Genomic DNA, 27,303 nt, shown 5'->3' with positions numbered 1-27,303 from the left:
CTAGGATTTGCACAGGATATACAGACAATTATATCAGTATCGGGAGCTCAAGGTTTGCATTAGCAGTCTCTGTCTTGATGGGAGATTGTCACGTCACTGAGTGCTTGTGCTCTGAAGAGCCGGCACAGGAGCACAAAGCACAGTGGTCAGTTGGCGTTTTGTCTGTAGTGATGAGGAAAGGCAATGCTATCAACAAGGAAATGCTGTCACACCACATGTGGACTCTCCAAGCCTGTCTTTCAGAAACCCAGGGCGAGGCGGGGAACGTTCCTTCTTTCACCCTCCAATCCATTCCATGCTGTAAACTATGCTACCCCAAACACACACAGATCATGTCCACTTTTGGAAGCTAAGCAGGGTCAGACCCGGTGCCTGTATGGGTGGGAAATTACTTAGGAAAAGCAGCGACCACCAGGTAAGGCTAGGAAAGACTCTTCCCTTAACTCCAGCAGAATGGCTGGCAACACTAGGCTAGATGGGTAAAGATTCTTGAAACAACTCCACACGGCTGATTTGTTCTCCGTTGCTCCAGGGTGCAGAAAAAAAGAAGCCCAAGTATACCCAAAGGGCAGGTGGGTATGGCTTTGGGAGATGGCAGAAGAAAAACGTTGACTACTACAGCACAGCATGCTTGTGTGATCGCTGAACACAGAGGTGCCAAAACATGATGTCAGCCCAAGATAAGGCTAATGATGGAAAGAGCATGAGGTTGCCTGGTGCATCGTCGTCATAGGCATGACGACAAGCAAAAATGCATCATCACAAGCCTATTCTTTGTAGGTTTCGTCCAGATCTCTCATTACTAGGGAAAGAGCCGCAAAAAATGTCCCCCTCCCCACGTTTGCTGTGCTGGGTTTTGAAAAGCGCAGGCGGCTGAGGCTGTGCTCAGATCGGCTGCGAAAGAATGATGTGGAAAAGCAGGGAACAGAATGGCATTTTCCACGCTCGTTTTCTCCCTTTCATTGATGTCTCGTAGAGGAAGAAAAGCACAGCGTTGATGTGCTTGTGAAAATAGCCATGGGAATCTCGCAAGCAGGCCTCTGGGTCTTGTGACCAGATTTCTCACACACAGTTGCAATCAAAACGGCTTTTGATTTTGCCTAAAACCGGACCTAAAGGGTAGACTTGTGCAAATCCCAACATTGACCTATAGGTCTTCTCCAGGATGTGTCGCTCCTCATCTTTCCCACATCATCCTGGGAAACCTTCAAATGGATGATCCCTGGGATTGATCCTGATGGAAAACACACTTTCTTTTAACACGCACAGTCAGGTCAGGGGAAAAACAAAGCCAAACGAACACATAAAATATTTGTGGGTCACAGGAACTCCCTTTGGCTTGCTCCAGAATTTGGTTTACTTGCACGCAACATTTTGTCACTCAGGAAGCAAGTTGTCTGTTTTTCAGAGCAAAGCATATTCCTCATCGTAGAGGGAAGAAAAAGTACAACTCGTCTGAGCCGGCCTCTATTCTGTACGTCTGCAAATAGTTGCTCTTCCCAGTCCCTTTTCCAAAAAGTTGAATTATTTGACAACATTAAAAGAGAAGTTCTGGCCGGTTCCCCCAAAAGAAGGCATTTTGAAAAGTGGCTCTGAATTATTTACCATATTTTTCCATGTATAAGACACCCCCATGTATAAGACGCCCCCCCCCCCACTTTTCTAAGCCAAAATTAGGAAATCTAAGTGGGGCTTAGCAAGTGTAGGGGGAAAGGGATCAAAGCGCTGCACGATCGCTTTGATCCCTGCTTTCCCCTCCACTTGTTTTTGTTCTTTCCTCAGCTTACTTCCGTGTATAAGACACCCTCAATTTTTAACCTAAAGATTTTAGACAAAAGTATAGTCTTATACATGGAAAAATATGGTAAGTCACACTTGGAGAGACGCATGCATTACCTACCCATCAAGTAAGCAACAAATTGAAGCTGATGGGGGGGGGGGGTTCAGATGCCTGAACTGCTGACCAGCATTGACTTGTGTTTATGTAGCAACTAAGACGACACCCTTTGCAGTGGGAACAGAGCTACTGGGAACTTTTCATCTCTAATTAATGGCCAGTCTTGCGTGCCTGCACACAGCAGCATTAATCCTTTTGAACAGAAGAAAGAGCAAGCAGGGGGACTGGACAGTGTAAGGCAGCAGCTTGAGCAGGAGAACCCTTGAGATCCAGAATTAAGAAGGAAAACACAGAGAGGGGAGAACGTGGAAGGGATCCCATTCACATTCAAAGGCTGTGGGAGGTGATGGGGACGGGAAGGGCCCAGGAATCCCAGAATCTGATGCCGGAAGAAAGACATTCACCCCAAAAGTGGTGCTCTTCTGCAAAATGAAATAGAAAATCAAGGTAAAGAACCTCTTCCAACCTCAGAGCTGAGTCAGCACCAACGTCAAAAGAACAGGGCTGTCTTTGGTTTAAAGCCCTTACTGCCAGTAATGAAGATGGAAGAGGACCTTTCAGCCTTCAAGATTAGAGACAAAGGGGGTGCCCGGGGGGGGGGGAAGTCACCTGGGAAGCCCAGATAATCCTATTCGGACTTCAAGAGAATCAGGATCCGACCCGGGAGCTGAGATTCTCTACACCTGCTATGATTCTTGTGGCCCCCACTGGAGAGGAACAATGAAGCCTAATAGGTTGGCAGAACACCAGGAAGGGAAAGGAAGAATACACCATGCTCTGGATCAGAGAAGATTACTCCTGCAGGAGAGAGAGAAAGGAAAGGGTAGTTAAAAGCCCGTCTCACGGTTCCCTAACCCATTTCTATACCAATTCCCATACTGGGTGCTGCTCTGAGGCAGTATCTGTCCAGTCCCTGTACATTTGTACAGTTGTACCCCCCTTCCCTCCCTCCCTCTGCAGAATAGGGAACATGCCCTCCACATCCCAACGTTAGCGTTTTCGTTCGCAACGAGGAGAAGTCTCCGCCATCTCCCCATCGGGCACACTGAGGCACAACTTCATTGGACTCAAAATCAAAATTTATTTAGAGGGAAAGGGGGGGGGAATGACTTTACAAGAAGTTGTTTTCTCATAACAAGAAAGGCAGATAAATAAAAGGTGGTATGAAAATCGGATGGGTTTTTGCTTGCTTGCAAATCACAAGGGGAAAAAAATTACAATTTTTTTTTTTACAAACCGTAACCTACCTAACTTTTTACATAATTACAAATGAACATTCTCTTTTCTTTACCCCTCCCTGCTGTTACACAGGTTTATTTCTAATGTGTTTTTTTTCCCTTCTCCTTTACACATAAGGTTTCAATAGAAAATATGCCACAGGTACCTTCACGTAAGCGTCGTCGGCAAGATGGAAGCAGCAAACACACAGCCCTTCCCTTAACTCTCTTTCTTTAAAACCATGCAAAATAGCAACTCCTTTCTCTGGGGAGAAAAATGATGATGGCCGCAGAGAGGTGGCGGGTGTTTTTGGCTAATAAATTCCACGCCACGGCATTCATTCTGTTCCTGCTGCCTCTCGGATCTCCTCGTACACAGACAGCGACCCACAGACGTGGCCCTATAAATGGTTCCGTGGTCCTCCTTGGGCGCCTGCAGTGAAACCAGCGCAGCAAATAATGGATCGGTGGCTTTCCTGTGGAAGAAAATGCAATCCCAAAGCACCGGGGCGGGGGGGGGGTAGTATATGTGTGATTAAATAAAGGTGGAGAGACTACTTTTTGAGAGGGCCAGTAGTTGTTCAAGGAAGACCTCACTTTCTCTATGCTACACACATAGTTCCTACCACTGACACCTCAGAACAAGCACATTTTTGAAAGAGTAAAACCTGCAAATCTTATTTAGCACCAGGGAAAGCGGGAAGAACCCATACACCTTGAGAAACTTTCACTCCTCTGAGAAGGGCTTCGTCTGCGTCAGGTCACGTTAACTTTGGCTAAGAGTCATTGGAGATTGTTCCGAAGCAGTGGTCACTTGCATTTAATGCTCAAATCTATTTTTTTCTTTTCTCCTACTTCTCCTTTTTTATTATTACGACGCATCCGTAATCCATCGAATATTTACACAATAAAAAAATAATAATAATCCCCCCCCACACACACATTGGGCTTTACAAGCCTAGCTTAAAAATAAAACAAAACAAAACAAAAAATCGAAGTAAACGTTCCTCGTTTTTTTAAAAAATAAAATAAAATCCAGACTTCTTTCAAACAAACAGAAAGATTTAACGCAAGCCCAGCTTGCCGTTGCGAACAAGCAAAAAAAATAATAATTATTATAATTATAATATTAACCAAAAAAAAAAAAAAAGGTCAAACTCCACAGCTGCCTCCTGCTTTGCTTTCAGAGGGGGAATAATTTGACAGAGCTCCTGCTGGTTTTCCACTAGTGGGTAAGGCAAAGGTGTTTGTCGCAGCCCCGGTTCCAGCGCCAAAAGTTTGGGGCGAGAATTCATCGGCGTCCTTTTTTAAAAAATTATTTTTGCACAGCCTACTGCGTGAAAATCGCTCCTGAGATGCTCCGAAACAAGAAGGCATAGCCAACAGTAGTGCAAACTTTACTTTGAGAAATAAACGCAAAGAGGGAGGCGGTGGGAAAAGAGAACGTCCAGAGGTTTTGAGGGGGGTCGAAAGGGGACCCACATTGTTTCTTACTTAACTACTCCGCCACGGGTGAACTCAAGAGGAAACCTGAGGCAGGGAGAGAGAGAGATCCCCCAACTGGTAATCTTTAGCTCCCTTTGGCCTCTCACTAATTTTGTGATGAATCAGCATCCCAAAGCATCACCCTTGCTTACCGACCCAAAGTCATCAATCTGGACTGAGCCAACACCCCTAACCAGGGTTCCCAGTGTAAACAGGGCATGCAGTTGAACCCTTAATGGGCCCAGAAATGAAAAGCCATCTTCTTCACCGCTGGGGGAATGTAGAAACCTGTCCTACAATCCAGGCAGAGGGAAGCCCATACAGATGGGATGTTTCTAAGCCTGGATTATATTATTATCCATGTGAGAATCACTCCTATGCGTGTCAATCACGGAGTAAGTGCTTTTTGCTGTTTGTGAGCTTGAAGAGGTTGGCTCCCCCGTCAAGGAAGGGAGACGGGTTTTTAAATGCAGAATAAAACATGCAAAGGGAAAGGATCTCACAATTTTTGTATTCTGCCATTCAAAACACGACTTCATGGCATAACCAAAAAAAACACACACCAGAGAACATTTTTTTAAGCTGGAGAAGATCGGCCTTAAATTGGCTTTCTCTCCTCACCATTCAAGTTGAAAAGGGGGGTGTTTCAAAATGGTGGCCGTGGGCTAAAGCAAAACCAATCATTCCTAATAAAACACATTTCAAGATGGGGCAAGAAGCCATTTGACCAAAATGCTACTTCATCGCAGGTCTTTCACATCAGAAGCGGTGGAGAGCACCCACACAATGCAATGGCCAAAACTGCGGGTCCAATTCTTCTTCCCTTACACACCACCAAGAAGCCTAGCCTACCAAACGAACCAAGTTAAGGGCGGCCAGGAAAAAATGGTTCCTGACCTCTAAATGAAAAACAGAATTCCGACATCATCGAGACGCTTCTTGTGGGCTGACCCACAGCCAACTTCGCACCATCTCAAGGGTGTTTAGAAGGGCATTGTGGAGCCGTGTAGAGAAGCAGGGGGAAAAAAAAAGACATAGAAGGGTCTCTGAGGAGAAGCTGAGGGAGGAGAAACAGAGAATTTGATCATTTCCATCACCCCCTCTTGAAACTGGGGAAAAAAACCACGACCATTACTCCTCAACCGTCTTTCAAGCAGGTCATATAGTGCATTAGAAACTTTCCAGAGAACACAACTTAAAAGCAGGGTGGGAAAGAAGGCATCCTAGGAAAGGAGGTTGCTCTATCCTACCCCATTCTGATTTGAAACCTTTCAGATCCATTTCACACCCCCTCTTTTCTTGTCAAGGATAAATGTCATAACGTCGTCCCCGGAATGGCTGCCTGTGTGAGCCAGGCAAAGGGGTGTGTGTGGAAATCCATGGGAACTGTTCTGCATACAAGCGGGGGTCTCAAGGGCCACTATCTGGCTTTTAATCCACCCACCCCCTACCCCCCAACATACGGTATACAAAGAAGGGTGTTTGGTGGCAGAAGCGTTGGAACTGAACAGGGAGAAGTAAAGAGATCTATATGTAGTATCAACAGTCCCTGAATGGGTTGATCAGGTATCGGCTAACCCTTTGGGGCAGAGCTAAGCTCCTCCAACTTTTCTGTACAGAATTAAAGCATATCCTAATGGATATACAGCTACGTGTCTTTATATATGCATATCTTTATATATAAGAATATATATAGTACATCTCTATATATCAGTGTTCCAACACTGCTTCAAGAGACCCTCCCGCTTCTACAGAGGGTTTTCCATTTTTTGGTGGTGCTCCACAAGAGATGATCTAGACAACCCAAGGGTACATTTCCCCCCGCCCTCCATTTTTGGAGATGCAAGGGAGAAAACAGGCATCGTCTACGTGTGAGCCTTGGCAGATAACATTGTACACGGAAAGGATGTGTTTTTAAAACACGTGTAACCCGAACTGAGCCCGCCCAGTCTGGTCACACACAAAGTCTTCCCCGTGAGATGCCCTTCCTTCCTGCTTCTACCATCCTTCTAGACGCCTTTTAAAAAGGAACACATCCAGAAAACCAAGATTCAGCAGTTCAGAACGGGCTGCAACTCATCCGGTCACCGGTGAGCTTCTGCGGCAACGGCGCCACAACACAGTTCAAGGCAGAGGTGGGAGAGCCGCCAGTGCTAGATGGTGCACCGCTCCTCAGAGCAGAAGCAAGAGGAGGCCGTTGTCCTGGAGAGATGGGGGAAGACGTTGGGTCAGCAGAAGATCTCCTCGCCCTCTGGAGCCACTTCTGGCGAGTGAGTCTCTGAGAAGAGAAGAAACCGAACCACATTAAAATCATGCAGAAAGTCTAGGTGGCTCTCTCCTTTCTTAGGTGTGAAGACCTCGAAGGCCATCCCCGTTGTCAACGCAACCTCCATCCAATTTTCATGAAAGGTAATGAGAACAATTTGGTCTTTCACCCCAGAATCTGTTGCACCCAGTATCTCAGGCTTCACGTCTAACTGCTTGGAACCAGGATTAGGGTTGGGACACGTCGAGTCACACAATTGGGAAAGGCTCCCAGATGGGTCCATCGGTTCCATGGAAGACTTTCTACCAAGACAGGATGTTCCTCATGAATAGCATCTCACACCTTGGCCCCACTGATACGCCATCAGATCCTCCACATGTCATCGGCTGCACCTTTGAACCGTGCAGGAGACCCGAGACGTTGTAATGAGAGTTCATGGATTTCAGTTCCGACACACCAGATGCTAAAGGGGTATCGGTCCCCTACTGTCTGCACTAAGGTAAAGAATTAAAGCGGCTCAGGCTGAGACAGAGACCAGAATCTAAGGCCCACAAAATTCAGGTGATCTTGGAGAACCAATCGTGTGTCTCTGCTTGCACCTACAACCACAACATCTGTTCCTAGGCTTGTACGGGATTTTTAACTCTTGGATGAAAGCAGAAAAGGTCTGTGTTTTTTAAAGGATGCAGCACATTAGCTAGGGGAATAAAATAAATAAAATAAGGCTCCCCCCCCAATAAAAGAACATTTTCCTGAAAAGTCAAAAGGAAAAGCAGGAAAACTCTTGCATGAAAGCATGGTGGGAGAAGTGTTTTTAGAGACTTCGTTCGCCACTACAAGAGTGAAATATGGGACCCTCTGCATCCTTAACTAGCCAGTCCCAGAGGAAAGAAAGACCTGTTCCACACATTTGTTATACTTTTTAGCTCCGAGGGACTTTGAAGGACCCGCTCCACCGGCTGCAAGGGGGCCATGTGGCTTACCTGCCGACTGGGGGCGGTGCCCTTTGCCTTTCTTCTTCTTCTCCTTCTTCTCCTTCGGCTTGGCCAAGCCGAAGAGGCGGTTTGGCATTTGGCCCTGTCCCTCGGCGGATTTGTGGGTCTGGCTGGACGCCGTCGTCCCCATCAGGTGGAAGCCGCTCTTCTCCTTGTGCGTCCTCGAGAGGCTGTTCCTTTTAGGCGACTCGGAGAGTCCAGCTTCCATGATCCCCGGTTTGGGGAGGGAAGAACTCAGTGGCCAGGAAGAGGTGTCCTCGGTCGCCGGCAGGGAGGGGGTCCTGGTCATCTTGGCGTGCTGGTGAGGAAACAGCAGGGCAAAAGAGGAAACAAAGCTGAGAGATCAATAGGCAACGTAGTGGGACTAGCACCTGAGGTGTGGCCTGACTAGACACCACCTGAACATACAAGGCAGGCCTGCTGGGGGTGACCAAGGCCGTCCAAGACTTGGACCCCCTTGCCAGAACACCACGTGGTGCAGGAGAGCCCCCAAGCAACAGCCCTGCCCTGGCTGCCTCTGGGTTTCGGTGTCTGGAGGGATCTTGCTTCCAAACACAGAGGCTCCGTTCAATTGCCATTCCTAAGAAATTCTAGGAACAGTTCCTCTTTTTTTTGGGGGGGGGGGTTACCTCCCAGTAGCAGGAGATTTGGGAGTGGTGGTACAAGAAGGAATGCTTGGATAGGCTTCCTCTTCTAATTAGGCACCACCAACATTAAAGATGGGCATGCCCTGCAAGCTCGGTGGTTCGTGCCTGTTTGTTTTTGTCCAGACGGGTGCTTGGCGTTTCCCAGGCACGCCTCCTCTGGCAGCCGTTCACTCAGACACAGGGACTCGGCTTCCTTGCCCTGCCTCCTCTGGGTGCTGCCTCTGAGTTGGGTGGCTGCCCGAGGAGGCAGGGCTGGGAAGTGAAAAGCCCTGTGTGGCTGAAGGACGGAAAGGCACACACTGCCAAACCAGTGGTTCATGCCCATCTCTAATCGCCATACAAGGATGTGATGATTGATGACCAGCCTGTCTCAACAGTCCCTTTCTGTTCCGATCATCCCCATTCCTCTTGCCGCAAAAGGGCTCGGCAAGGAGAACGTGTGCCACCCAGACCAAACCCCTCCAGGAAGCACCATCGACTTCTGCTCCCTCTGTCCCTTTCCCCCTTTTAAAAACCAACAATAAAGATGATAAGCAAGGGTTGAAAACCTCTTAGCATCTATGCCCTGTGGAACTCCCTTCCTCCTGACGAACGCTTTGGCCCATCTATAAGGTGAAGAGGCGAGCTCTGGAGACCTTCCATGCTGTGTTTAACTGAGATCACAATTAGCCTGCATGCCTTAGAGCTCCTCTTCAAAGCAGCTAAAAATGCTTGCTCATGTCACAACCGTCTCTTTGTTCATATGCTGCTTTCAGGAGGGTGTCCATCAAAGGTAAGGGACCCCCCCCTTTCAGCGAGGTCCCCGAGATGCCTACCAGTAGGCTGTGACTGGGCTCCGCCAGCGGCTGGGAGATTTGTTCCATATCTTTCTTCAGCTGCTCCTTCTCCTTCTCCAGCTGCTTCTGGGCGGCCCGCAGGTGCTCCAGGTCCAGTTGGTAGGCGGCTTTCTTCTGCTGCAGCTCCTCCCGCTCCTTCTCCAGGTGCTGGTGGCCTTTCTGGACCTGCTCCTCGCGCTGAGCCAGCTGGCCCTCCCGCTCCGCCAGCTCTTTCTCCCGGGCCTCCCACTCGCGCTCCCGCCGCCGCTTCTCCTCCTGGTGCTGGGCCTGCTGCCTCTGGAGGTTGGCCAGCTCCTGCCGCTGCTTCTCCATGCTCCGCTGCTTCTCCTGCTCGATCAGGGAGTTGGGGCGGAAGGAGCTGCGGGTCAGGGCCCGCTCGGACAGGAGCAGCTTCTGGTCCTCGATGAACGTATCCTGCTGCACCACGATGGCCTGCAAAAGAGGCGCACCACGAGTTGCTACGGGGCAGGACCCGTGAGCTCAGTGGGGAAAGAGCACGGGCTCTGCATGCAGGCAAGCAGAAGGCCCCACCTTGAATCGCTGGCCTCTCCGGGTAGCTTTAGGAAACTCCAAAGAGCCACTGCCTGTCTAGCGTCCACCAGACGGACCCAGATCTTGCTTCCCAACAACTCTCTGGTGGGCCCTTGGGTTTGGGAGGACAGTAGACCAGTGGTCTCCAACCTTGGGCCTCCAGATGTTCTTGAAACTGCAACTCCCAGAAGCTTTCAACACCATCACTACTGGCCAGGATTTCTGGGAGTCGAAATCCAATAACATCTGGAGGCCCAAGGTTGGGGACCACTGGTGTAGACCACATCTGGCCAGCAAGTGGTTCTCCAGAGGTTAGCCCACTGCCATTCCCATTGATCCTAGCCAGCATGCTCAGCACTAAGGGCTGATTGGAGTCACAGGAGAACCTCTTCTGGAGGGCCAGACATTTCCTGTCCCTGATGTAATCGGGGGGTCAGCTTAGATCGGCGATTCCCAACTTTGGGTCCCCAGATGTTCTTCTCCCTAAGCTCCCAGAAGCCTTCACCATGAGCTGTGCTGGCGGCCAGGATTTCGGGACGTTGTCGTCCATGACCCTCTGGGGACCCCCCCAGGTTGGGAATCCCTGGCCTAGATGGACAGAGGAGCTAAGTCCAAGGGGGCTTCACAGCGACGGGGCCCGGAAGGAGGTCAGTTCTCGGCAAGGTTGCCCGAGAGGAAGTGCACCCCACAACCTCTGCCATTCGCCTCCCTCTTGCACCTCCACTCTGCTCCCCACCACCTGCCACGGGGCTCCTACGTTGTGCTGCTGCTGTGACTAGCAGTGCTTCGTCCTGCTTCAGACTTACCTGCAACATCCCCAGCAAGCTGTGGAGGTGGGAGATGCTCTGGAGAACCTGCTGAAGGAGGACAGAAGAAGACAAAGAACAGTCATCGGTTGCAGCTTCAGCCGTTTGCTCTCCTGGCGGCCTATCCTTCCTCCAAGAGCTGGTTTTTGTCCAGGAGAAGAGCGAACGGGGTCGCCTGATGGACCCCTGGGCCAAGGAACCTCACCCAGGATGCTCTGTCTATGCAGGGGGGTTGTACTACGCTCCGGATCATCTTAAACAGCATCTTTGTTTTTAATCAGTAAGTATCCCCTTGCAGTGTCTATGTTTGGGGAATCCCTTTGGCTCGCCAGCTGTTTTGGATTTTGACCCTCAAGAGCTGGGCATGGTAACGCTGCAGCCGCCATTGCCTGGAAGGCCAACATATTTACCCCCCCCCCCCCCTTTTTTTGGTCTTACACATGATGTATTCAGAAAAACCTCATGAGAAAGAGGAAAACAAAGGGCTGCCCAGCAAATGACACAAGGAGGGAGGGAGGCAGAGAGAGAGAGCCACCCAAATCCTCTTGGGGCCCAATCTTAACATGGAAAGAAAAGGGAAAAAAGGATTAAAAGCAAGGGGGAAAAAAGATTACCAAAAATATGATAAACATGGGGGCGGTGGAGGGAAAAATCTGGAAATGATTCAAACTCTACTTCTGGCTTTGAAAATAGATATCTGTTGGTGTTGAACTACTGGTTGGAGAGCGGGGAAGCTGTGAACCTTGTAAACAAGGGCCAAGTGAAAACGGCAGCTCTTACCTCATTGTTCCTTTTTATCACAAACATCAAGTTAGCTGTTCCTCCCTAGGACAAAATTGTACAGCATGAATAATGAGAAAAGGAGGGGGAAAGAAAGCGTCAACATCAACAACAAACAGCAGCCCAGATTTTTGTAAGAAGCCTTCCTGGTGTGGACAGGCTGAGCTACAACACCCTTCATCCTGTTATCCCCAGACCAGCAAGGGACTGGGGATAATGGGTGTTGTAGCCCAACATATACATGGCTTTGGTGGAGGACGGTTTCCCTATTCAGCTCCCAAAACCCATCACTCCAAAGGGAGAGGACGACTCGGCCCATCCCGGCAACAGGGACAGATGATGGACTCGGCAGCTAGACACGAGCTACAAAACCACCATGTGTCCTATAAGGGATGAACAGTTTGGAAATGGACCAATAAAGGCAGGGTGGAAAGAGTCGCCATGGACAGAAAACGAGTGCTTGGGGGGGGTCTCCACTCTCTTTAATTATTGACCTTCAGGCTATACATGGTGCCAAAGGGGAAGGGGAAATTGCCATGTGCTGCCTTCAGGTCCATGGACGGCAACTCTCCAACAGCCTCAGCCCAATCTCATGCATCCGTGACCCCCTTACATGCAGAGATGGTCCAGTGTGCCGTCCTTCAGGTGTGGACCACAACCCTCCACATCTTCCACCATGCTGGTTTTCTCAGGAGGATGGGATGCGTGCATCAAGCAGCTCTGCACGGCCACACATATCGGGCACCCCCTTTTTTAAAAATCCCCCAATGAAAATAAAGGCCAGCAGAGGAGAAGGACTAGACTCCGATTTCTGTGGAGGCAAAAGGGTCCTCGCAAGCTTCGGGCTCTCCCCGGTGGCCTACCTTCTTCAACACACTGTCCGACTCCGTCCTCCGAAGATCCTGCACCTCATCTCCCTCATCCTTCTCCCCACCTAGAAAAAGCAGAAAGAGAGGGCAGGGAACCCACAGGAGTTTAATGGCGGTTGTTTAGGCTTGCAGTTTATGCTTGCAGAGGGAAACCTACAGCAGCCCACAACAGGGCAGAAGGGCATGATTTATGCATTTTCTTATTTAAGACCGGAATAGACCATCTTTCCTTGGAAGTGCTCAGAGCAAGCAGCATAAAAATGGCTGTCCTCATCCCCTAGGAAGAGTGAGGGTCAAACAGAGTGAAAGTGACTGGCCCAAGGCGATTGGCTACATTTTCTGGCTCAGCGGGGAGCAGAATCTGCCTCCCCCCAATCCCTGGCCGGCACTCTTCCTATTACACCCAACTGGGTCCCCCAAGACGTACGGCTCTGAAGGCAGCCAAATGTCTTCCTTCCTTCCTTCCTCATCACATTTCCTATTCCTACTAATATTGAGCAACCCACCCGCCCCCAAAGACAAGGAGTGTGCAATGCAGGGACTCCCTAGAGGAACGTGGCGTTGGGATGGGAGAGGCAGGACGGGGGCTCACCTTTGCAGACGTTCATCTGGTGACTGTCGAATCCGCCAAAGGTCTCCGCCCTGCGGGGGAGGGAGACGGGCCCCACCCCGACTTGCTCGGAAGAGAGGCTACTCATCGGTGGTTCCAGGGCACTCCCGAGACTCTGGCTCACCAGCCCTTGCAGGAGCTCCACTGGAAAGGAGAAAGAGAGACCTCAGAAGGCCTGGGGGGGGGGGGCGGTTTGTTGGGGGGGGTAGGGCAGTCTCCATCCAAGTTGACTGCTGGGAGGGATGTAAAGAGGAAGGGAAAATCCAGCCCTAGGAAGCTGTAAAGACGAATATGCACCACCAAGCTTCCTCGTCCTATGAGCATGCTCCACCAAGGGCACACGTCGCTGTCCAGAAAGGCCACAGGCGCCACCAGGATCCAGCCCGAGGAAGTCAACCCAACGGGAGCAGGCGGGGCCCTCTCCCAGCTGGGAAGGCGGCTAGCAAAGCAAGCGGAACGGATCCCCGTTGCCTTCCCCAACCGGGTGCCCTTCGAGAATTGAGGCCAACAGATCTCCGTGACTTGCTAGAAGGCCCAAGAGTTGTTGTTCCAAGAAAACACCTCCTCAAAGCTCTGGGGCAAAACGGGTAGCCTCGTCCAGAGGCAACTGCCCTACACCAAGTCTGACTATTGAGCCATCCAACCTCAGCCTTGTCCGCACGGCGATCCAGGGCTTCCCAGCTCTGTCTGAAGATGCCAGACCTGGGGACATTTCCCATGTAACACTGGAGCGATGCCCACCCTCCAAACCCTCGTGGTACCCGGTGTTCCCACAGTCCAATCGAGATACTCCCCAGGTTGAATCCCGCATAACTTGAAATTAAATGTGCTTGGATGCTCCTAACCTCAAGTTTCTTTCCCGGATTACTAGAATGCATGTTAAAAACCAGAAAGTGTCGCCTTGCACCTCGAAACGAATGAAGTTTTATTTTGGCTTCAGCCGGTTTGATCTCTAGCCAATGCCATCAGATGTCTACAGCCCAAGAACAATGGGCCAAGGAAAACTGGCTAATGGTTTAGATACTTATTGTTTGTGCCGGAATAGAATTACCCAACTACCCACCTCCTGGGGGTGCCTGGACCGCATGTTTTAACTTTTTGAGTGAGAAATAATTCACTCAGTCAATCAACGGCCTTTCTTGATTCATATCGGCATACTCAATTTGGTCACAAAGGAGTCACCAGAAAAGCAATGATCTTAGGATGCGCTCCACATACTTTGTGGCTGACGACGACCCTTTTTCCTTGAGGCGAAGGCATGGAATGGAGCTTGAGAGCCCCGCTTACCTTCATTGATCACACTCTTCATTACATTTTCTCCCTTGGGAGCATCTTCGGTATTGGCTCGGAACAACGTCCTGGCCCCCACGTGCTCCTCGTGGCCGCTACAGTCAGTCATATCCCGGAAAAGCTTGTCTTTCTCTTCCAGCAGCGTTATGATCTGCTGGTCCTTCTGATGAAGCTGTTCTGTGGGTTGGCAAGACAAGATGGCGTCGGAAGGGAGGCAGCCATTCAAAGGGTTGCGGCGGAAACACAGAAAGCGTCTTGTAGGTCCTATGGGGCGAGTGATCCCTGAGGCTCTAGCCCCACCTTCTGCTGCGTCAGAGAACTGTAAGGCTAACACAGAACTTGGCTCTAAGAAGGGTGATGCAAGGTGGAATTACTGTGGAAAAGAAGGCTTCGCTAAATGAAAAGGATGGGAAAAGCCAAAGGAAGGAAATACAGTCGTGCCTCGCTTTACGATTGCCCCGCATTACGATGAAACCGCATTACAACGATCTTTTTGTGATCACAATTGCAATCGCAAAATGATGGTCTGAATGGGGTTTTTTAACTTTGCGATGATCGGTTCCCTGCTTCGGGAACCGATTCTTTGCAAAACGACGATTTTTCTCCAGCTGATCGGCAGTTTCAAAATGGCCGCCAGGTAAATAAAATGGCTCCCCTCTGTTTTCTGGGATGGATTCCTCGCTGCACAGGCACCGAAAATGGCCACCCTATGGAGGATCTTCGCTGGACGGTGAGTTTCCAGCCCATTGGAATGCATTAAACGGGTTTTAATGCGTTTCAATGGGCTTTTTATTTTCGCATTATGTTTTCATTCTACAACGATTTCCCTGGAATGAATTAACATTGTAATGCGAGGCACCACTGTATGGTTTTCAGATGCATTTAGATATAATGTTGCCTTGTACAAGGAGTGAGCACGGTGTGGTGGCCTTTGGGCTCTGAGATGTTTCTGTTGACTCCAGCCATCCCGTGCTTTTTTTCTGGCCAAAGGTAAACGGCCACCCTGGGAAGCCTCCAGCAGAGGCTGGCCACCCCCACCCACCATGCCCTGCACAACATAGGCCCACGGCTGTCTCACAGGGCCCGCAAAGTACCAATAACACAACTGCTTCTTGGAGGTCCAAAGAAAGGAGGCTGGGGGCATCTGCCATTGCCCCTGTTGCCACACAGCTGGTCGATCCCAGACCCACAGCGCTGAGGGAGACCCCGAAGGACTTTTAGCTTTTTGCCCACTACAGGAGATTAGGACCCAGGGACAGCCGGCAGGTCCCGGTCGCAGCTTGGCTGCAAAATGGGGAGTAGGTTCCACACGGCAGCATTTTATGCCCTGAGCCACCTTCGCTGTTACCTTTCAGTTCCCTGGCTTTAGTATCCAGCACTCGCTTCTCCTCTTCCGACTCACTAGGGACGCCTTCGTCTTCCTCCTTATCCCTGTGGGGAAGAACCAGGCAGGTTGAGAAGGCAAGCCAAAGGAAGGGGCGCCGGCTGGAGAAATACTGCCCCCCCCCGTTGTCCTTGAACTGTTCATCTGCCAACAAGCAGGGCTTCAGACTTAGGGTGGCGGGGGCGGGGTGGGGCAAAGATCGAAGGCTTGAGAAGAAGGGCAGAACCTTCTGCTTAGGCCAGGAGAGGACAAGATTCCCAATCTTAAATATATTCACTCCCCCCCACAAGACGAATAAACCACATCTCTCCCTCTTCGTTTTTCGTTGATCAAATGCCTCAACACACCCCCCCCTTTTAACCTGATTTAACTTTACATTTAACTATGCACAAATCTGAACTATTTACGTGCATTATGTTATGTGCCATCAAGTTGCCTCCAGATTATGGCAACCCTGAACAGGATTGTCAAAGAATGTGAGATATTTAATACGTTTTTTTTACCCTGACTACCTTCCAATGAATTTTCATGGATGAGTAGGGATTTGAACCCGGGTCTTCACTGCATAGTTCAAGAGCCACTACACTGGCTCTTGAACTATGCATACATACACCATTGATTTATACAGGAAGTGCTTTTTGCCACAAAACAGCTAAAAAAGGCATTCATAAGTACTTGACTACATGTCAAAAAAGGAGTTGATTAGAACCTCTTAGGAAAAAAAAAATTGTTTTATACCACACAAACCACCTCTTTGATCATGTCATCATCTTCCTTAAGCACAAGCAGAGTTTCTAGCTCTATTACAGAGGATTATAGCTGTTGTTTGCACCAAGTCAGTATTCAGAAGTCTTAAGCTAGCTAAGAATGTACGTCCTTCTATCATCTCCCAAAGTGGAGCGCACATTTCAGTGCTCGGTCCACTGGTGTGTGTGTGTGTTTGTGTGTCTGTGTGTGTCTCTCTCTCTCTCTCTGTGTGTTCTCCCTGACTCATCTGAAATGCCAGACTGAACCTGGAATGTTCTTCTTGCAAACGGCATACTTGACTCCAACATTATATTCCTTTCCAAACTCACTTCCTATTTCCAGTAAGTTCAGTGCCCAGATGCTCCCACGTAAGAAGAATTTAGTCCCTCACATGGTGTTGATGGTCTCCTGGATGATGTGTATCCAGCTGTTGCGCTCCTCTTTCGAGCTGGCGTGAACTTCCACCATCTCTGGGTCTTTTCCTCCCATGCTGATCAGGAACAAACCTTTCTCCTCATGGGCCACTTCGCGGACGATGAGTTTCTTCAGTGAGATGACGGTGGATTTTTGATCCTTTGGATGAGGGAAGGAGATGGCGGGAGAAGAGGAAGGCAAAATTGTTCATTCTCTTTTCGGATGCAGCCTAAAAGTCTCAAAACCAACAGTCAGCTGGCCTAACCATGTCAGTAAATGGAATACATATTCACTGACGTCCAAAATCTTATTTTTCTTTACTTATACGGAGCAGAGAGAACATCTCACCACGCTGCACACTACATATATGTTGGACCTGCCCAATATCGGTGCAGAAATTACATATTTAAAAACAATACCTCTGTATAATTGTTTGTCTTAAATTTCTTTCACTGCTTCCACTGATTATTTATGATTTGGTGCACATTTATGCCCTTCAACGTGGCTCATAATAAGCATTAAAAAAAACAAAGCAAAGCAATGTGTGTTAAAAAGTACCAAGGCATAAAGACAATTAAGGAGCACAACATTCTTTTTAACAGCACATGTCTGTACCCCTGCATCCTGCGTGAACCAAGCCCTTTGCTTAAAAACAGGGCGAACCAGAGATGGGAGCTGCATGGAGAGGAGCAGAGTATAACTAAGGCTAAATCTAACAGTCCCTTCCCAGCTAGAGCAGAATCACTGCATGAATGAAATTTGTTAACACTTAGTGAAAGAACTGCAGATTTAATAGGTCTACTCTAGCTGGGACTAACAACTGAATACAGCCTATACATGTAGGGGGTTGGCCACTTGGCAGGCTGGAGAGCTAAATCTAAACCCTTACACTTTACACTTCTGAAAACAGAAGAGGGAGAGAAGGTAAAAAATCAATAAAATTCCATTTTTTAAAAAATGACTGTGAGAGAGCCCAGAAGCTTCTTCTGGGTTTGTCTATTTTCAAGTTTGCCGAAAGATTTGTGGGACTGGATGGAAAAGACAGAAGACCTTACCAGAGATGCAAACACGTATTTCTGGTCTTTTTCTTGAAGGAATATCAGAACATCTGAGAGAAGAACTGCCTGGACCTCTGGAAAAGGAAAGAAAAGAACACGCTGTGTTTGTTTAAAAAAAATCAAATATCTGTATCAAACTGGCCGATGTACTGTTTATCTCCAAGGTTCATTTCTAGGAAACTGTTTCATATCACAAACAAAGACCCTGAAAGCCACACCCAAGGTCCAAATTCAGAAAAAGGTTTCTGTGTTTCGGAAGCCGCTGCAATAGCATGCCCGTCATCCATTTTGGCCAAGTTTCCTTCCGCCATGGTGAGGGTGGAGGGACGTGAAGCTGCTCCCAGAGATTCAGGAGGGAAGCTGGAGAAATTTGCACCCGGGGGGGGGGGGAGAGTAAGGGGGGCTGAGTAAGTTTCTCTTTTTCATTTTAAACTTGGGCTTGCATTGATGGAGGGCCTCCCACAGCCTCCTGGCCTGACAGCATCTTCTACCATGTCCTTGGGAGGACCATATTAGGCCATGACCTTCTCTACAAAGTTTTCTAACATATCCTCAGGAGCATCCAAGAATAAATAAATAATATATACAAAAAAATAAACATTAAACCCAAGATCTCTCAGTGGGCCTCCTCCTCCATTCATTTGCTCAACCCCTTTTTAAAACTTTTCTAAAAAGAGGATCATGATCACAACTTGTGGCAGAAAGTTCCAGATGATAACCATGTTCTATATGAGGGATATTCCCACTGCCACCCCCATTTCTTTGCCATGAACGTCATCTTAAGCAATTGGACTTCGAAAAGGTTAATGTCTTCTCTGAAATGGCATTCGAAGCAAATAAGTTCTGGAGCAGAACTTAGAAAAACACGCTTCTTATGGACTATTCCTTCCAGAATCCCCCCTGCCAAGACAGCCAAAAATTTTCCAGGTTTTTCTTTGGAAGAGAAAAAGCTCCTAAAACACTCAGAATAATCCCTGATGTCTTAGATCTAAAATACACCAGCAAGGATATTTCACAGAGGAGTCACAGAAGATAGGGAAGCAACAGCTAAGAAGACCATCAGAGAATATAAATGCCATTCATTCACAATCAATACTTCCATCCTTGAAAACTGCTGGATGCTTTCTGTCTCCTGAAGCAGCTTTTTCAAGGTATGAGATAACTTTGCGGACCATAATTCTTCCTAATAGATCACACACCCCCTGCCGTTCCTTTTACTGGCTCAAAGTCTACTGAAATCCTATCAGCACAGACCGGGGGGGGGGGGGGGAACCACCTAGAGAGTGGAAAGCTAATAGCCAAAGAAAAAGGCAAACCTCCATAACAACTCTCTGCCTGACATGCTTGTTTTTGACAGGTGGGCAGGTTTCGACAACGAGGTAGGTCTTCATTCGAAAGCAAGGTTTTTCTAACGACCTGCCCAGAAGGGGTATGAAGAAATCTCGCCACTGTCTTGATCTCACATGAGAAAAACCGACACTCAGCTTGTTGAGAACTCACCAACATCACACCGCCAGACCCAGACAGGAAGTGCATTTTTAATTCGTGTTTTCCCCAACTGATGCAAAAAAGGCCTCTAAAAGTAACATTCGGTCAGTTGGTCCTTTGTTTATTTATATATGCTGCATTTCTCCTAAACAAGCTTTTTTGTTTTTGAAGACTAAGCACACACATACATACATAACAAGCACACAAAAATCCTCTCTCTAATGTTTATTTCATTTTATTGCTTGATGCTCTTGTTTATGTCCTTTGGTTTATCCTACTGGGGTTTCTGCAGTTTTAAATCACTGTAAGCCACGAGGGAGCAAAACGGGAGAGGAAATGGTCAATGGATAGGAACATGTTCCCAGGACAAAAAGTGAAAACTTTTGGGCCTATTTAGCTTAGAGGTAAAAGTGAAAAAGACGAGGCATGACACAGGCATATAGGATGATGCATAATGTGGGAAAGGAGACAGGGAGAGGTTTCCCATCTCTGTCGTAATAGCAGAACTTGCGAAGCTCAATGGTGAGAGTTCAAGACTAAGGACAGATAAAAACGATGTCTTCACACAACTCTTCGTAAATGGGTGGGATTCACTGCCAACAAGAGGCAACTGATGGGCTTCAAGGAGGATTAGATATTAGGACCAGCAGTGGCTGCTGATCCGGATGGCTATCGCTCACCTCCAGTATTGAAGGCTCCAGAATACTAGGTGGGAGCCTGCCTTTTCCCTTTCATGGGGAGCCCTAAGAAGAGTGTCCAGTCACCATGTGAACAGAATATTGACTATGCGGCTCTTCTTAGCTCTTAAAAAAAAAAACCAAACAGACCAACACAAACATCCGGTTGTCCTTCAAAGGCATTGGAAAGGAAAAGTGCAGAACCCACCTTGGGAGGTGAGCAAGAAAAGTCCCCTTGACCTAAGACGATGCAGGGAAAGGGAAAGGGAGTGAACGTCTTTCTCTTACCTTTCAACCTGCCTGCGGCATTTCTCAGGGAGACAGGCCCGTCCCGGACAAACTTCCTGCGCCTCAAGTCCTCCCTGGCGAACATCTGCCCGCTCTTCATTCTCATGATGGACTTGCTGTCCGTCCGGGTGTAGATTTCGTTGAGGCGCATCTTCTTCTCGTAGTTGCTGACTTTGCTGTTTACGGCGGTGATGACTTCCTTCACCAGGTTGAGCGACAGCACCAGGTCTTCGTGTTCTTCATCATTGTCTTGAATGGAAAAAAAAGAAAACATTCCTCTTTCAGTTGTTATCTTCTCTAGTTTGGAAAACTCCCTCCCTCCCTCCCAGTCTAATTCTCCTGCGCTGACGATCTTGCAGGCACCAGCTTAACCACCTGCAGGACCCACATCTGACCCTAACTTTTAGGTCTCACCCAAGGCAAGAATTCATTTAGAACAGTGAAGGTGAACAGCAGGGCTGTGACGGAGATACAGCAAAAGGTGGTTATGTTAATAGGAAAGAATCAGGCCTACTGCTTCCAAATAATTCACAGGGAACAGCACCAAAGTTATTCATGCATCCATGGCTGTATGGAAGGGCTACATAATGCAGCATATTTCGTCTGCTTTGGCTCCACACATCTTTGGCTGAAGCATTCCCCTGTGGTTCACATGGATCAACGGCCTGTCATAGGAAAATCATCCCACCCTGGTCCATCTATCCATCCATGCAAACTTCCGTGATCAAGCCAAACATTCTGGGAATATTCAACTTTGGAAAGCGCAGTGTTGAGAAGAACAATTGGGGGGGGGGGGGAAGCATGTCAGAAAAATGGGAGTTTTGCACAGAAAGGCCTTTGGCCCGAATGACCGAACTTCCAGAAGTTGGTGGCATTGAGTCTAAAACTCTGAGAAGGCCCCACTATCAACCCAAAAAAGGAATTGTTCAAAGTTGCAGCGAGATCACATCTAAGCCGTTCAGCAAATGAGCACAAAGGAATAGTAAAGCCTTTGAGGGAAGGTCTTGGAAAAGATGCCTTCTTAAACCATGAAGACTGTTTTTGAGCCTCATATCGTCAGCCTGGAAAACAACGATTTCTCAACCACTTCCATGTCCCAGATATCTTACCCTTGCCTCCCATAAGGCCATACCTATAAAAATGGGAAAAAAATATCCTTCTTGCCAACAACAACAAAAAAAGTCAGCAACCCCAAGATCTTGGAAAGACCTACCTTTCGTATGCTGTAATATTCTCTGTAGCAACACTGGGTATTTGGTGATCCTCTGGGTTACAAGCAAGATGCACTCCGGAATGCCCAAGCGTCTCACCACGGAACTGCTCATCTTTTTCTAGAAGAAGAAGAAGAAGACAGCAGTGAAAGGAACTGCTGGATAGCCCAGTGGTTTAGGCCTCTGGCTACAGAGCCAGAGGTTGGGGGTTCGATTCCCCCACGGTGCCTCCTTGACAGGGGCTGGACGTGATGATCCCATAGGGATCTGCAGGTCTGCAGCTCAAAGATGAGGAGGATGATAAAAGTCCTCAGTGAAAAGTCAGACATGAAAATATCCTCCAGCTACCTCTGATGTCAAGTTTGTCAATCTTTACCAATGTGCATCGCTTTCCCCACTATTAATACACTCGGACTCTGGCGCAATACCCAGATCTTGGAAATGAGAACACTTGCAATACACAGCCACCTTCACGATGGACGCTTCTAACCCTCTCAGCGGTGCCCTTCCTCTATGCTGATGCGTATGCGCAAAGCAACACATGGCCATCGGTTTACCTTGATGAACGCTTGGAACCGCTTCTCCTTCGAGTGCAAGTCTTTAAAATAATTAACGGCCTCGTTGTGGTGCCCGCAGAATTTGCCATAGGTTTTCTTCATCCTCTCGGCATTCTCTCCAGAAAACTGCAAAATGCAAGATATAAAATCAGAGCTATCCAATGGTCAGAGAAGTGGGAAAGACAACTGTCTAGCAGCCAGTGATTCTGCTCAGATATCTTGTCTACACGCGGTAGCCTCATTCAAGGGACGTAGAGCAAGCAGGACACCGATGCCATGATAGCGGAAACTGTTTATTTAAAATATTTATATGTCACTTTTCTCCTAAAGGATCCAAGGCGGCTTACAGTATTAAAAGAAAGAAAGTAAAAAGCCAAATAATAAATTACTGCACTATTAAAAAGGCATTAAACAAGTAGCATATTAAAACTCATAATAAGAATCATATTAAAAACTCATAAAACACAGAATAAAATCCTGCCTTTAAAATGCCCCTCGGTCAAACCAGTCATTTAAAGGAAAGCCTGCGGGAAGAGAAAGGTTTTCGTCTGCTTGCAGAAGGAGAGCAAAGAGGGGGCCAAGCTGGGTCTCCCATGGGAAGGAGTTCGAGAGTCTGGAAGGAGCGACAGAGAATCTACACCTTTGCAAATACAATGGGCTGATGAATCCAAATGCTCGTCCCCGTTAGAATAAACCCAAATCAATAGGACTTTAAATGGACATTAATTCAGAAGGTCCCGTGTGTTCAGTGGGGCTGTCTGAAGTGCTTTAAAGATGTTATTCATTATACAGTAATTGCATGGGTCAATCGAACTGTCAAACCCTAACTGCAAAAATGGAAATCCAAGAGTCTTTTCATGGGAATGTTATCAGTGGGGGAATCCTGCCAGCAAGGAGAGTGCATTTGGTTAGCAGAGGTTGCATATTTCTGCATCTTTCTCCCTAGTGAACAGCCTCTTTTGATTTCTTCCAGCCTCTGCAACCCCAATTAGATGCCTACAAGACTGTTTTCTGAGCCCCATCGTGAGCTCAGCCAGGAGGGCCTCTTTCTGCTCCTTACCTGGCTGACCAGGATATCCCCTATCCTCTTGATCACAAAATTCTTTTCGCTCCTCTCTGCCAGCGACTCCCTTTTCCTCTCCAGGATCCGCTGGAAGAACTGGCTGTGGATGTTCAACAGGTCATCCAGGCAAGGAAAGACTTTTTCCACCATCGGCTGCTCGTACTGCAGCTCCTGCACCATCCCTCGGCTGTAGACATCGCTCATGATCTTCAAGGTGCGAACGTGGTGCATCTCCGTTTGCATCAGTTCTGCAGAAGAGGAGAAAGAGGAATGGGGTATGTCATTGTTAAGATTATGCAGTATTGGCCAACAAGGGTCTAATGTGGCATATGTGACTACAGAAGAGTATGGCCACTTTGGAAACTAGTATTGAAGTAAGAAGGGAAATTTAATGTGGGTCACTTAAGAAGTCCATCTAGAAACAGTGTAGAAGGCTAAAGATTCACTAAATCTAAATGCAGAGGCTTATGCAGCTGGCTTCCATGCATGAAACGCTGATCAGGCAGGCATTATTCTAAGAGGAGAACCACAACATAACATCAAAGAGAGAAGGAAGGCAGCCTAAAAATACCAATACATATGTAGATCTAGAAAGACAAGAAGGGGAAAAAGCCACATATGGGTTAGTTATCTAGCTATTCCTCTTGCTCCAGTTCAGAAGACAGACTGGAAAAAGTTACTTTTATGGACAGTAATTCCGTGTAGGATGTTGGGAGTTGCACCACACAGACAGACAGACAGACGGACGGACGGACGGACGGACGGACAGACAGACAGACAGACACACACACACACACACACACTTCTGTAATCTCTGGTTCTGATTGCTTCTTTTCACACACTGATGCTCCAACAGCTGAGACTGATCAGCAAAGAAAAGCTACACAACACAGCAAAGTGTCCAGCTTTTCCAAGTTATCTTGGCAGAAGTTTGACAATGGCTTGGGAGGATACTGTATTTTATTTATTATATTCTGCTTCGTCAGAACAATGATGAGACTACTCACGGACCATACGAAAGGAGAACAAGCAAGCAAACAAAATAAAAACGCAAACATTAAGAAATAACAATATGACAAGGTGGGGGGGGAGAAAAACAACAAAGTAAAAACAAGCAAGGCCAAAAAATTTTGCTCTATTTTAAAGTAGAAGCATTCCTACTGTTAAAATCTCAACAGCCCCAGGAGCTGGTCAATGAGATAGGCAGTGGTCAGAGAGAAGTCTCAGCAACATGTATAAATCAGATCTCTACTCTACTCTGCGATGCTCAGAAAAAAACGAACGTACACAATACTAGGAACCACAGATTTTTGCCAACATATATAAGGTGGCAGAATTTAGCTTCCTCTGGTTAGGGAATCAAAACCAGTTGTTTTCCATTTCCAGCATGATGCTCACCATAAATAACATCTTGACGCTTCACCGTGTCTTTCTTTTGCTGTCGGAGGAACTTCGCGTCTACCACTTGACTCCAGGACTGCGCTTCCAGTTGCTTCGAGTCTGATTCGAAATCTCCCATGAGCTGGCCTTCATTCATGTCTGCACCTAACGAGGAGGAGAAGCGGGCTGCATCAGAAGTGCTTCAGAGGCTTCTTCTACCACCTAGTTTTGCAGGATGGCCCCTTCGTATCTGTTGCCAGATCCACCCTTTGGATCCGTATAGTGCCGAATCGTTTAAACCAAGTTAGGTTCGTCGACGCAGAAGGTTCATCTTTTATTAGTGAATGAAAAAAAAGAGATTCTTCCCGCTTCTTGTTAGATATATGATCCTGCCAAGGGTGGGAAAGTTACACTTTTGACACACATCTCCCAGAATATTCCAGCAAGTGTGTCCCCTGGCTATATTGGTCAGAGTATTCTGGAAACCTGGAAATTGCAAAAAGTAACTTTTCCACTTTGGGTTGCATCGCACATCCAGCAAAAATCAGGAAGAAGCTTTTATTCACACATGAAAATATGGCTGAATCGCATTAATTACACGATTTTTAAAATCCTAAGTTACTTAGTATTTAATGCTGAGGGAGTCCCCGAATTGCTGAGTAACATTCTGAAAGCCACCCATTTATGTAATTTCCCGTAATTGCATTGCAATTAACATACAATTTATCTGCCTTTGTTTATTCTGGCAAATTAACCAAATGCTTCAAGACAGCCTCGCAAAGGGTGCGCATTCAGACCACAAAAAAGCAATTAGCAGATGTGCCGGGAGCGAAGGATTAGTCAGGGGCTCCACAGAGAAAATGTCCCCTTATCCTCTAAATAGGATTTTAGAAAATTCCTATGCTTGAAGAAATGTCGGCGCTATAAAGTAGATCCTCAGCACATTGCGGCTTGAACCGATGCTATTTTCCATATCCTAGAGCACTATCAGCTAAACTGAATGTTCATACGGATTACAGTTATCTCCTGGGGCATGCAAGGTTTATGCAAATAAAGTTAATTTCCAGGTTCAAAACAACCTATTCACACATCGAAGAGGGAAAAAAAAACTAATTTGTATCTCAGCCTCTTCTTGAATAGATTGACTAGAATTCTACCAGAGATTTACAGCAAATCACCACTAATTTGTTAAGTGCTGGTTGTATTTCTTGCTGCACACCCAAGCACACAATCAGATGTGCACCCGGAAACACAACCACTGCCTCATAACTGGGTAGCGATTTGTCCCTAAGGCGTACATGATTTCCCTTCAATGCAAGCGTAAATTGGCACTGCGTCCGTTCCATTCCTAATATGCAACTGAGGTTTTGCCATCCTGCGTTAATTCTGAAGATACATTCACAGAAACCTTTCGTCCTAAATTATCTCTTTTCTTATTGAGTTGAAAACTGCATCACAAAATTCAGAGACGTGGAAAGTCAAAAAGTGACATACACTGTGACCAGCCGATTAAGTTTGGGAAATGTGGATAAAGTCAGTTCAGCTGTGGGTTTACAAATACCCCATTATTTAGGTAATTATTTAAGCAGGCCTCATACATGCACATGAAATGAGAATAACCTCTAGTCACATTTATCCACAATGAAATCTAGAAATGAGCTGTCACTGACTGAGAAACCTGTTATCTAAGTGGCCATGGTGAATATTTTAATAATAACGCTGTGCTGTCAAGTCAGTTCTGACTTATAGCTATCCTTTTTCTAGGCGGAGAGTACTCAGAAGGGGTTTACCCTCCCATTCCTCTAGGGGGCGCTCTGGGACTGTGAAGTTGGCCCAAGGCTACACAGGCTGGCTCTTCTCCGAGGAGGCACACAGTGGGGGAATCGAACGCCCAAACTCTGGCTTCGCAGCCAGAAACCTGAAACCTTGAAGTGTCTAGCCAACCACATTCTACTTTACCACGTCAATTAAAACAACGAAGCTCAAAAGCCATTGTCTACATCATGAAGAATGTAGGGGAGTACACAAAATCTCGCTTGGAAGGGTGGCTGTCCTATCTTTTGGCTCTCCCCAGTCTAGGGGGAAGCGGCCACATCAGAAAGGGGTCTCAGCTAGTGCTCTTTCTTCACTGTTGGGTTTCGGCGCACAGGAAATGTACGTTTGAGAGCACCCAGCTCTCACCCTGCAGATTTATTACCCCCTGTGTCAACTGGATCATTTACCTTCATCTGTTAATGACTCCATGGATTCGTTCACCCGGCTGATTTTATTCAAGGAGTCGGTTGACTGAGACAGGAATTTCAGAGTGTGGAGTATGCTCTCATCGCTTCCGACTCTAGAGGGAGAAGGAGGAAGGAGTGGGGGAGAGAGAAAAGTAGACAAATGAGGATTTCAGGCGGGAAAGTGCTCCTCTGGCAGAGAACTGGCTCTGGGGACCGAGCTCTTCATAAAAAGAGAGACTGCAGAGTGGCGGAAAATGGCTGCTTTTCCTCCCTGAAACCCCTTTCCTTCAAACAGTATTGCCACCTTCAGCACAGCTTGGCCTTTCCAAAGGCTCAAATGAATTAAACTTTTTCTGGCTCTTTCTCAGTAAACAAGGGGATAAGAAGTAAGCTCTGACACAGTCGTAGTCTGGATAACAGTAGCTGAGTCCCGTCAAGTCACTTCCAGCTTACGTCGATTCTCCTACGGTTTTCTAGCTATGGAGCAGCTCGCTCGGCCCTTCTTCTGATTTATTAATCCTTCATTTGTATTTTTATCCCGCTCAATTCGTGACGCAGCCACTACTCCTCAAGGTGGCCAACAAA

At 47.4% G+C, this 27,303-nt stretch overlaps 1 protein-coding gene across 11 annotated transcripts in view; it reads right to left on the bottom strand.

Annotated features, from left to right (window-relative positions):
• Positions 1-6,242: 6,242 nt before the first annotated feature.
• Positions 6,243-27,303, bottom strand: part of AKAP13 (A-kinase anchoring protein 13) — a 211,561-nt gene continuing 190,500 nt past the window's right edge. For 10 of the 11 annotated variants that reach the window (XM_072981791.2, XM_072981795.2, XM_072981798.2 and 7 more), the window contains 17 exons: positions 26,719-26,831; positions 24,515-24,661; positions 23,114-23,364; positions 22,054-22,179; positions 21,499-21,616; positions 20,286-20,534; positions 17,830-17,906; positions 16,752-16,933; positions 15,578-15,660; positions 14,227-14,406; positions 12,922-13,083; positions 12,324-12,394; positions 11,461-11,505; positions 10,681-10,731; positions 9,323-9,775; positions 7,849-8,158; positions 6,243-6,877 (listed from right to left, as the gene is read on the bottom strand). In XM_072981791.2, the coding sequence (XP_072837892.2) occupies positions 6,828-6,877; positions 7,849-8,158; positions 9,323-9,775; positions 10,681-10,731; positions 11,461-11,505; positions 12,324-12,394; positions 12,922-13,083; positions 14,227-14,406; positions 15,578-15,660; positions 16,752-16,933; positions 17,830-17,906; positions 20,286-20,534; positions 21,499-21,616; positions 22,054-22,179; positions 23,114-23,364; positions 24,515-24,661; positions 26,719-26,831 (2,668 nt within the window). In that variant the 3' untranslated portion in view covers positions 6,243-6,827. The remainder of the gene's footprint in view (positions 6,878-7,848; positions 8,159-9,322; positions 9,776-10,680; positions 10,732-11,460; positions 11,506-12,323; positions 12,395-12,921; positions 13,084-14,226; positions 14,407-15,577; positions 15,661-16,751; positions 16,934-17,829; positions 17,907-20,285; positions 20,535-21,498; positions 21,617-22,053; positions 22,180-23,113; positions 23,365-24,514; positions 24,662-26,718; positions 26,832-27,303) is intronic. The other variant, XM_072981794.2, reaches the window with a different exon arrangement.

This window comes from Pogona vitticeps, chromosome 12, assembly GCF_051106095.1.
Source record: "Pogona vitticeps strain Pit_001003342236 chromosome 12, PviZW2.1, whole genome shotgun sequence".
Taxonomy (NCBI): Eukaryota; Metazoa; Chordata; class Lepidosauria; order Squamata; family Agamidae; genus Pogona; species Pogona vitticeps.
The sequence above is the reverse complement of the archived record's forward strand: the minus strand, read 5'-3'. Positions and strand labels throughout refer to the sequence as shown.